At 47.9% G+C, this 10,564-nt stretch overlaps 2 protein-coding genes across 8 annotated transcripts in view; one reads left to right on the top strand and one right to left on the bottom strand.

Annotated features, from left to right (window-relative positions):
• ANKS3 (ankyrin repeat and sterile alpha motif domain containing 3) overlaps positions 1-1,841 on the top strand; it is a 39,731-nt gene extending 37,890 nt beyond the window's left edge. For 6 of the 7 annotated variants that reach the window (XM_036737384.1, XM_036737385.1, XM_036737388.1 and 3 more), the window contains 2 exons: positions 991-1,079; positions 1,389-1,841. In XM_036737384.1, the coding sequence (XP_036593279.1) occupies positions 991-1,070 (80 nt within the window). In that variant the 3' untranslated portion in view covers positions 1,071-1,079; positions 1,389-1,841. Of the gene's footprint in view, positions 1-990 lie in introns of all 7 variants that reach the window. The other variant, XM_036737386.1, reaches the window with a different exon arrangement.
• On the bottom strand, positions 298-7,285 carry NUDT16L1 (nudix hydrolase 16 like 1). Its single transcript, XM_036737392.1, has 3 exons — positions 7,016-7,285; positions 6,309-6,569; positions 298-5,390 (listed from the first exon to the last, which is right to left on the bottom strand). The coding sequence occupies exons 1-3, from the start codon at positions 7,166-7,168 to the stop codon at positions 5,169-5,171; spliced, it is 636 nt and encodes a 211-aa protein (XP_036593287.1). The 5' UTR covers positions 7,169-7,285; the 3' UTR covers positions 298-5,168.
• Positions 7,286-10,564: the final 3,279 nt, after the last annotated feature.

The raw sequence follows: 10,564 nt of genomic DNA on the forward strand, positions 1-10,564 counted from the left end.
CAGATTTTTTTTAAAGTAAAAGAACTCACTGAGTTTTTCAGCTCCTTAAGGGCAAGAACCATTCCTTTTGTCTTTGTATTCTCAGTCTGACAGTGCTTTGCACAGAGTAGGCATTTTGTTTCAGTTTACCGAAGCTATGAAAAACTGAATCTTTAAGTGTTGAAGGGAATACCCTGTAGCAGTTAGTACTTGAAGGTTTTGCAGAGGGCATTCTTCACAAACCTAAGATTGATGGTTTTCCCCATTTTAAAGGTGAGGGAAGGAAGGTTGAGGTTAAGTAACATCCATAGTTATATGTCCACATTAAAACCAACTCTTTAATTATATAAAAGGGACACTGTCAAAATAGTACAAGGGTTTTTTTGTTCAGATATTTAAAGCTTTTTGTCTCTAAGTTCACAATCTAAGTTCTATGGTACACTCTACCGAACGTTGACAGTGGCCATCTCTGAAGGGTGCTACAGCAGTAAACTTGATTACAATGTACGAGGGCTTTATGTAGTAAAGTTGTAATTATAACAGCACCTAGTGTTTATAGAGCTTATATAACGTTTGCACACTGTTCTCCAATGATCCTCACAACAACCTTCTAAGTATCATTATTGCTCTAACCACAGTACCACCTACGTCCAGAGACATTGAGGGCAGCTCTGGAGACTAAGCTCATCTCCAGAAGTTCTGTTGTATACCTTACCTAGGGATGTCATCCTTGGAAGTACTTTTTCTGTCCACTCACTTTTAAGTGGTACCAACCCCACTTGGTGAAAGAGCAAGAGCAGTGGACTTGGGTGTCACCAGGGGCACCTAGCAAATCTGAGGAGGCACTGTGTAGTCTTCTACTACAAAATTGGAAGTTACTATTTTATACACTTAGCATCACATTTTAGCCTTTCATCTAGAAGGATACACGTGGGGCCCACTGTGCCCTGTGAAAAATTCTTTTCTTATTGGTTTAAGGAATAAAAAAACAAAATAAATTTCTCTCTCTAGGGAAAGCTCTGTGTTCCATGAACCAGAGCCTAGAAAAGCTGCAAGTCCTAAATGGGAAGCAGAATTGGAGAGAACCATAGAACATGATGGTGAGTGTTGAAGCTCCAAGTAAAACCCAGACAGGTCATGTCTTTACACCGGAACAGAAAGGTGTGAAGTTGAATCGTTTGGACTCATTCAGCTGACAGGGTTTTTATTGTTTCAGTTTTTTAAAGTTAACAAGCCAGTTGTAAAAAGGGACCCTGTAGTTTTAGGGACCCTTTTAAAGGGTCAAATTGCACCAGAAGGGGAGAGAAAAGTTAGACAGGTTGAGACTTCTCTTGTAATCTGAATGTATAGACATGTGTTAATTATTTTGGTTTGGCATAGACCTATATCATCGTCAACTTGCTTTCCAGAAATTGACGTCGGGTGACCACTCCACCCTGAAACTGTGTGCCTGGAAGAATAAGTGGGTTGGGGCCAAGAGTCCATCCCTCTCTATTTGCAACACCGTGAGGGGGGTGGTGGGACCCCAGGAAACAAGGCCATCCTCAGGCCAGAGAGCAGGCCCCACCCACTGAGGGAGGGCGTATCAGTTGTGAGCACTGAAGAAGAACAAGGTGCAGCAGATGAAGGAGAGCCTATCAAAGGGCACATGAATGTCTCAGTTGTGGGCTTCCTTCTCAGACTTAGAGTCCAGATACATTCCTGCAGCACAAAGACAAATCCTAGATGCAGATGGCTGCTATGAAGCATTTATTTTCCCACAGCAGGTGGCTACTTGGGCTTTAGTTTGGGTACTAACACAGGGACCCAGATCTGGATTTTCCTTTGTTTTCTGTAAAATAAAACTTGAGTTTGTCAGCGGATTCACTGTTACATTTTGACTCTTAAGAACAAATTTTCCAGCAACAGTTCCCCATGGACCTGCTGGCACTCCCCCCATCCTCTGCAGGGATCCAACTTAATGGTGCCAGCCACTGTGCTGACCAACTACCACACCAGGTTTCTAATGGTTCCCTTTAGGCAGATGGTGTTCCAGGGCCACAGCCCTCTTTTAGAGCTGGTATGTGTGGAGTCCCAGATTCTTTAAACAAGAAGTAGAAGGGCTGTCTTCCAGGCTGATAGATATCCCAGGCTGGACTGAGTGGTGGGGAGGTACGTGTACCTTGAGGGGAGGCTGAAAATCCAAACTATTTAAAGCACTGGTTTTGTCCATTTAAGCCCTAGACTTTTTTTTTTTTTTGCAAATAAGTCTTGATCTCTGAGCCCAAGATGAATCCCTACAAAGTCCTGTTACCCAGCTTGTACAGTGACCACCCTTTACTTTTGTCAGTGCGATAGAAGAGCCCCTGAGAGGCACACGGAGGGAAATCCTTGCAACCTATAGGAGACTAACCATAGTCTTTTAATTACTACCAACTACATGGCTTGATTAGGTTGGCAAAGAACATGCAGGTGTCCAAGGAGAATTATTTTGTATATTAAGTCAGCAGATAGGACTGCCAATTTTTTTTTTCACAAAACTTATAAATTCTGTCAGCCCTGAGGCTTTCTCTCTCTTGGCCCAGATCTCATAAACGCTGCCCCACCCCCACCCCAGACTGAGGTTGCATATGATGATCATATAGTCACAGTGATTTGCCCATACAACCCAGAGTGAGCTAAACCAAACCCTAAGGATGTGTTCAGGGTCTCAGAGAACTGGATTTCTTCAAAACTAAATGTCAGTCTTTTAAAGGGAATAATGAGAAAAGATGTGAACTTGGAGCTATGTTCATAGTGTCCTATAGCTTCAAGGTTACCAATAGGTTACCAAGGTTAACAATAAATACTGTCAGCCCTGAGTCTCTTTGTGAACCTATTAGTCCAACCCTAGCACCTGTCCTTATATTTTTGTGGTTCTTGGCATGTGATACATGCCACCTACCTACCCCTGTGTTCCTTATCCCTTACCACATGTGAAAACTCATCATGGCTGTTTTCTGCTCCCACATAGGTTAGCTCCCATTTGGGGTACTTAGTTACACAAAACAAGTATTTCTCTCAGTTGGGGCTACCATTATTTTTGGGGAAGTAACAGAGGATGCCCTCACCAGCCATGCCTGCTGCAGCTTCCTAGTAACTGTCATTACTTTGGATTTATCCTTCCCCACCAGAGAAAATTTCCTGAGTTGTACGTCTCCTACCAATGTCCTAGGAAAAATCAGTTGTCTTTCTTTACAAGACAAGAGAACAAAATGGATACTTTGTTGGGGCCACATGACTTTCCTTTTAGTCTAGGTCACATTGCCCAATAAATGACACAGGGCTGAAAGTCCCTCTGCTTGTGCTTTCTGAATCACCTTAGCTGGGGCCCTATTTTGCTCAGTTCCCTAAGTGATCAATTCTTCTAGCCTTATTTTGCACTTGGCACCTGCCCAGTGCAGTGATTCCTTAAGCCATTTTCTGCAAGCTCAGTCACTCCCTTCTTCACTCATTCAAGAATTAGATTTTACAACTTAAAAAATAAGTAAGGTACATAACAGTTTGTAGGATTTGGGTTTGTTTGTAAGTGCGAGGGGGAAGGGGAGGTAGAAGAAACGTTCTAAAACTAGTAAGAGTGTTATAACCACAGAAAAGCTGATGGTCACTGGCCTAACACACACACATCAGCCACAACAGCTCTGGCTAGTCCCCTTCTTTTCAGCTTGGTCAGGAAAGGAAGCCTAAGATTTAATTAACAGATACCTTCAAAGTCCAATACAGAAGTCATTAAGATTGCCAGGCATGCAGAAATGTCAGAACTATACCATAACCCTCTTAAAATGTCCTGAACCTAGCACTCGACTTCTCGTAAGCCAGGGAATGTACGAGCACAGCCCAGGTCCTACTTCTTCCTACTCAAAACCGTAAGACAACAGAACCTTTACTTCTTTGTGACCTAAGTCAGTGTCCCAGAGTCAGCGTTATTTCACCTGATAGAACATGGTATTAATAAGGCCAGGGTCACAAGTTTGATACAGCCAGCTCTGAACAGTCTGAAAGTCCTAAGCTATACTGCGCACCCATCCCCTCCCCCACCAAGTCCTAGTCAGCTTTCTTAAAAATACACTTCCAGGGATCTGAAAGGATGTGGACGGCTCAGTGATGACCACCTAGTCCACTCCTAAGAAAACATAGCATCTCACACTTATCCTTTAATCTTTGGCACTCTCAGCTAGGAACAGTGCCAGGATCCCAGGGATGGGGACTCTAGCATCCCCTCTGCTAGAGATAAAAGGAGGGCCACACCAAAGAGCTGTCAAGCTACTTTATTTTTCTTTCCTGCTAAGATTTGCACTTGAGGAAGCATGCACACACACACACGCGCGCTTGCTTGCACACACACACACATACATACACTCATACACTCTTTCACACACACACACACACACACACACACACACACACACACACACGCACAAAAACCTAGCCCTTTCCCAGTCTTCCCAGGGAAGGAGCATCCCCTATCCACCCTAGTCAGGCTAAACTTCCCAAGCTCTTTCAAAACAGGCAGAGGCAAGGTAAAAGTTACTGTAAAATCCCATATACCACATGAGTAGAAAACCTAACAATTTCAAAATAAGGAGAACCAAAAAAGCCCCAGCCACATCCCACCAAAACCTTGATTCCTTCTCTCTTTGGGCTGAGGAAATGGAACAAGCAGGAATATGTCAATGTAACCAAAAGCATCCTCAAGAATTAAGGAACCTTTTTAACCAGAACACCCTTATTTCTGGGGCCTGAACCAAACTGACAACTGCCCCCTTAAACAAAAGATTCATGCAGAGAAATGTTAAGGTCTTGACCTTGACCCCAAAGGCCAAACATTTAAGCTAGTGCTAATAAATGGGTCACTCAAAACCTTGGATGGGTGCTGCTCCTTACCCTGTGACCTTTAGGTACCCCTCTAAACAAACCTGAAGTGCCAGCCCGGGCTGCTGCTGCTGCTTTGCAATGAGGCCAAAGAAAAGGGGACTGTGCACAGGTTGAAGACAGGAATGAAAGGCACTCCTTTTCAGTCCTAGGAGGGAAACCGGGAGAAACCCCACACCTCTAATGAATTATCTTGTCTTTTCTCAGCCCCTGGGGCATATAAAATTTGGAAAAAAGATGGGGCAGGGAAAAGAGATAAGGAGAGAAAACCTAGCCTAAGGGATGGAGGTTGTATGGCTTCATGATGAAGCTGTCTGCTGTTGCTCCAAGGCCTTTTTCTGTTTCTCAGTAGCAGCAGCCAAGGCCTCTGCCAGCTTATCCTCAGGCATCATGTTCAGCACCTTCAGGGCAAAGAGCAGCTGGTGCTTGGCAGTGCTGATGAAGGCATTGCTAAGGAAGTTGGGGAACCCACCAACTCGATCCTTCTGGGTGTACAGGGGAACCCGGACCAGGCCCAGCACCTGCAACAAGAGCAGACAGGGCAATCAGGAACCCAGGAGCTGGGCCCCCTCCTACTGAGAAGGGCCTGAAACTCTTAGCTTGGAAGCCACATCAAGCTCCCAGGGCAGCGAAAAAAGCAGCAACGTATGCCAAGGGCTCAGAGGGCGACACACAAGGCCAGTCTTATGGTTAACCACTTGTCGACAGCAAGGCTTGAATCCAAGGTTCCAATTACCCCTTTGGAAACTCATTTTATAGGAAAGTCATCTCAAGGTTTCCTGTAACATTCCTTAGCTAAAGGGATCAGTTGACACATCAATTTACAAATCCATACCTTCCTGAATCCCACGTTTCGGTTATACAGGCCCTGTTGTAGGAAGCTCCCAAACCTTTGCTTTCCCTCTTTTCCTAGCCTAACACCCTTATGATCCATCCCCCTTTACCCTGCCCAAGCCCCAAACACACCCAAATTAACACCCATAAAACCCCAACCTTCCCAAATCCCACCCCTACATTTCCCACCTATTGTCTGCATAAGCAACGCCCTGTTCCCCGACCCAAATGAACCCCCTTGGTAAACTGGGTCCCACACGACCAGATCTAGCCCTCACTCCCAGGACTGGCAATGGCAAGACGCACAGCGGATGGAACACATGGACCCTGAGCGGGGGGCGGCCTTACAAGCCCCGCTTCTTTCCTCTCTCCCCTGATCCCCGACACCCAAGCCCCTTCCCTAGGGCCTGGCCGACCACAGCACTGAAGCCTGCGGGGGCTCGTACGCCCTCTGTGCTCCACCTCGATTCCCTGCGGCCGCCCCTGGCTCCGAACAGTTCTCAGCTCAGTCCCACGGGGCCCAACCCCAGCGGTGTCAGGCGGCCAGGGCCACGTCCCGGGGTGGGGGGCGGGGGTCCTAGGCTCCCCGCCCCAGGATGCCCCACCTCCAGCCCGTGATCCCGGGAGTGCACGGCGCTGATCTCCACGGCGTGCAGCTCCTCCAGGGTGAGCTGCCTGGCGTACAGGTGGGCCACGACACGGTGCGGCCCCTCCGTCAGGTGGGAGCTCAGGTAGTCGGCTTCCGTGAGGCGGAGGTAGCCCAAGCCTAAGCCCAGCACCCGATTTAGCCCGTCTTCCAGGGACCAGTACCGACGATCCACAAACCCCCCAGGGAAGCCCAGGAGCCCATCAAAGCGCATCTGCATCTGCAAGAGAAGCGCACGGGTTAACTGGGCCCGAGGCGCTGGCGGGCGGGAGGCCGGCGGCGGGACCCGGCTTCGGGGCGGCCGCGGGCAGTGCCCCGCGCCAGCCGGCCACGCTCTCCCTCCTCCAGGCCGGCCGGGACTCGCTCCGGCTCTCGCTGTCTTGTCTGGGACTAGACGCGCTCAGCCTCGAGACCTCGGGCAGAGCGGCGGGGCACCGGCTCCTTCCTCCAGTCTTTCCCCGCACTGCCCTTCCCCCTCTCCTGGGTGCCGGCCCCGCCTCTACGCTTCCTCAGCCCCTCAAGCCGACCCCGCATCCCCGCTCCCCAAACCAGGTCCTGCCCGCAGCTCCCCAACAGCTTCCGAGAGCCTCGACCCGCCGCTCCCGGCTCCCTCAGTCCGGCCCGGCCCCGCCCCGGAGTCCAGCCTCACTCCTCCTCCGCCCTCACCAGAACCGAGAAGCGCATAGGGATCCGCCCGAACAACTGTCCGGGATTGGCTGCGTACAGCATGGCGTGGCAAGAGTGGCTCCAGCCGGGCCCGAGACGCATAGCCTCCCCGCGGCTGATCTGCTTCAGCTCCGGAACCCTCGAAGCCGACATCTTGCCCGCCAGGACGCAGCACGCCCAGGCGGCAGAGAAGTAGGTGCGGCCCCGCCCCCTTCCTCGCGTTTCCACCAATCCGGAGAAGGGAGGCCGAGCTCTCCCCCCACCCACTCTAATCTCGCCAATTGCTGGAACACGTTGTCAGACCGTGACCAATCGATGGGCTTGATCTTGCTTTGGTTTGCCTTTGTCCTAAAAAACAGCCAATCACATTCCCGGCTTCTCCTCGGTGTTTGCCATTTACAGGCAGGGACAGAGAGGGAGGGGGAAATGGCTAAATGATTGACTCATCCTCAAGCCAATCGTCATAGAAGATTCTGGAAGTCTGTCTTGGGGAGCATTTCGAGACTGTGATTGCCAAACATGCAGCGCCTCTAGCCCCGCCTACCTGCCGGCGGAAGCCAATGGAATGTTTACGTTTGGGACGCGGCTCCTCGGCTGCCCGAGAAGGTTCCGTTTCTCGTTGGGCAGTTTAACTGAGAGGGGCGCAGGCTGCTGGTCCCGAGTCATCGCGGGGGTGAGCCTCCCTGTCGTTGGCTCGGCGTCTTTCGAGTGACCTGTTTCCCGGTGTTGGTTTAGGGCGCATAGCGTTTCTGCGAGGGAGGCTCCCCTCGTGGCCGTGGCCGTGGCCGTGGCCGTGACAGGCTTGCCTGCGGCTTCTCACATGTAGGGCTGGGGCCCCGAGGCGCTCTCAGGGCGGAGTCTGCTCTAAAGGGGTTGTTGCTTTCACGTCCGTTTCTTCCCCTCCGCGAATCCTTTAAAGCCGCGAGGATGGCGGGTTCTTCCTGCACCTCCAAGGCTGTGACCTTCACCGGGAAAGGGTGCTTCAGCGGAGGCTGTGCCCAGATTGGGAATGGACGGGTGTCTGGGTTACTTCAACTAATACAAGGTTTATAACTACAGAGGGATTCCAACAGCGTAAACAGGAAGAACAACGGGGAAAAAGCCGAAGAGGAGTGGAGAAAATTCCCTTCTCTCCCTTCTTTGCAGAAGCGGTGGACCTGGAGCGTGCCGTCACACTCGGTTGATGTGTTCGTTAGTTTTGCTAAGCTGGCACTTTTTTCCCACCTTCCAAATTTGTTTCAGACTCTCCTCCCCCTCATTTCTTTCTTAGGAAGGCTAGGTAACTGGTTAGCGTAAAGCTGAGGGGATAAAGAGGGTGTCCCCAAAATCTTATTCCAACTTTAAACATTAACAGCCAGACTTAAGCCTGCACTAAGACTTTTGGGATACCGTGTATTTAAAAAACATGGTTCTATAAAACCAAAGGATAAATATTTTTAAAAGCATCACGACCATTAGGGCAGCTGGATGGCACAGGAATAGATCACAGGGCTTGGAATCGGCGTCCTCAGCCACTTACTACTTGTGTGACCCTGGGCAAGTCACTTAACCCTGTTTGCCTCAGTTTCCTCGTCTGTAAAATCAGCTGGAGAAGGAAAGGGCAGACCACTTTAGTATCTCTGCCAAGAAAACCCCAAATGGAGTCTCAATGGGGCAAACACGACTGAACAGCAGCAACAAAAATCGAGTTCATTCCCTCCTTTCAAAGTTCTGCTCAAGTGTTGTATAGAAAACCAATTCTGAACTGCCCCTCCCGCCACCCCCATCCAGTTACTAGTGTCCTCCTCCTGGAAATTATTTGCTCTCTATTTTAAAGTCTTCAATATGAATATTTCTTCCAATAGAAAGTGAACTCCTGGAGGGCAAGGACTGTTTGGTTTAGACCCTAGCTCAGTGCCTGGGATGGTGGTGCTTAATAAATGCCTTTTAAAATGAGAGGAGTTGTTCTCACAACTGCTCCCTCCTCTGGTCATTGAAGCCAAAGGCTCTTAGAAAAAAGGAAAAATAAATTTTCTGTCCTCCCCTCAAGGGACCACACACACTAGCATCAATGGATAACTGTTGAAAAGACCCATTAGATGTAGGCATCCCAAATTCTGTATGTTCAAAACAACTCGGGTTTTCTGGTTTCCTCTCCCATCATTAACTACAGTGAGAAAGCAGGCTTGATTTCCTGGAAGGCTAGCCCTTTGTATGGCTGCCTTCCAAGTTCAGCATTTAAGTTAATGTGCTAATTATGTGCTATTATTAGCTAATTATGCTAATGTATATAGTAGGTAGAACATTAGACTTGAACCCCTGGGTTCCAATTCTTATCTCAGACACCTATGAGCTGTGTGACTATTGTCCAGGTGGGCAAGTCATAGATTTACTTAGAGCTGAAAGGGGCCTTGGAGGCCATTTTTCCACATAGGCCAAACCCCTCATTTTACGGTATATCTCTTCAAGCATCAGTTTTCCTCATCTGTAAAATGAAAATACTGAACTGGGTGATTTCTAAGGTTCCTTCCAACTTTTAAATCTGTGATAACATGACCCTACAAGAGGCCCTTTGAGATCCACCCCCGTTGTTAATATTCTTCTACTCCAAACTACTTGTGTTTTGCACTTCTCTGTGTAGATATAATTTCCCCTCGGTAAAATGTAATAATATCCTTGAGGGCCAGAGTTGTTTAGTAGTTGTTTGTTTTGTATTCCCGGTGTCTAGCATACAGTAGGCACTTAATAAATGCCTTTTGAGTTGTTTTGAAATGGTCAGTTCCTAAAAGGACAGGATGGCTGATTTCAGTGGCCAAAACGGCTTGGTTAACATTCTGCTCCCTCTTTCATCTTTCCCCCTCACTCCAAACTAACCTGTTTGTTTAAACAAGCTAGAACTAAGTTGCAATCAGGATCTCTTTCTGTTGTTGAAAATATGGAAGTAAAAGAAACAAAAAATCAAAGAGCCCTGAATAAGCCACAAACAGAATGTCTACCCCAGAATGAAACAACTGGAAAGAATCTGAATGATTTAACTAAATTAAAACCATACTTTTAAAAGTGAAACAACAATAAAGGTTACATTTATATACAGTAGTGCTTTGAGAGTTTACAAATTTCCTTCCCTAAATCAGGGATTATTAAGAAATTTCCCAGGCATTACTTATGCTGATGTCTATTCCTAAGAAGTGCCATCTTTAACTTTGTGGAACTGAAAGTGAAACCTAAGGAAGACTTTTGCTGTTATCCAAATCTCATGTGTAAAAATGAACTTAGTTTCACATTGGGACAAATGTATGTAATTTAGGGACTGAAACTGCAAGGGAGAAGAATATAAGCTTGTTGGCAAAATTCTGTGGTTCTACTCAGCCTGGTGGAAAATATGAATGGCATCTTGTTCTGAAATTCAAGGGTTTACAGAGGGCCCACAATTTGGCCCCAATCTAAGTTTCCAGTTTTAGATCTCTCAACACAAACCCAAGTCAGGATGCTCTTACTGTTCCTTAAACGCACTCATCCCTCATTTTGTGCTGTTTGGCTCAGGCCATCTCCCTGCCTAGGATACTCCAT

The sequence above is a fragment of the Trichosurus vulpecula genome, chromosome 9 (genome assembly GCF_011100635.1).
Source record: "Trichosurus vulpecula isolate mTriVul1 chromosome 9, mTriVul1.pri, whole genome shotgun sequence".
Classification (NCBI taxonomy): Eukaryota; Metazoa; Chordata; class Mammalia; order Diprotodontia; family Phalangeridae; genus Trichosurus; species Trichosurus vulpecula.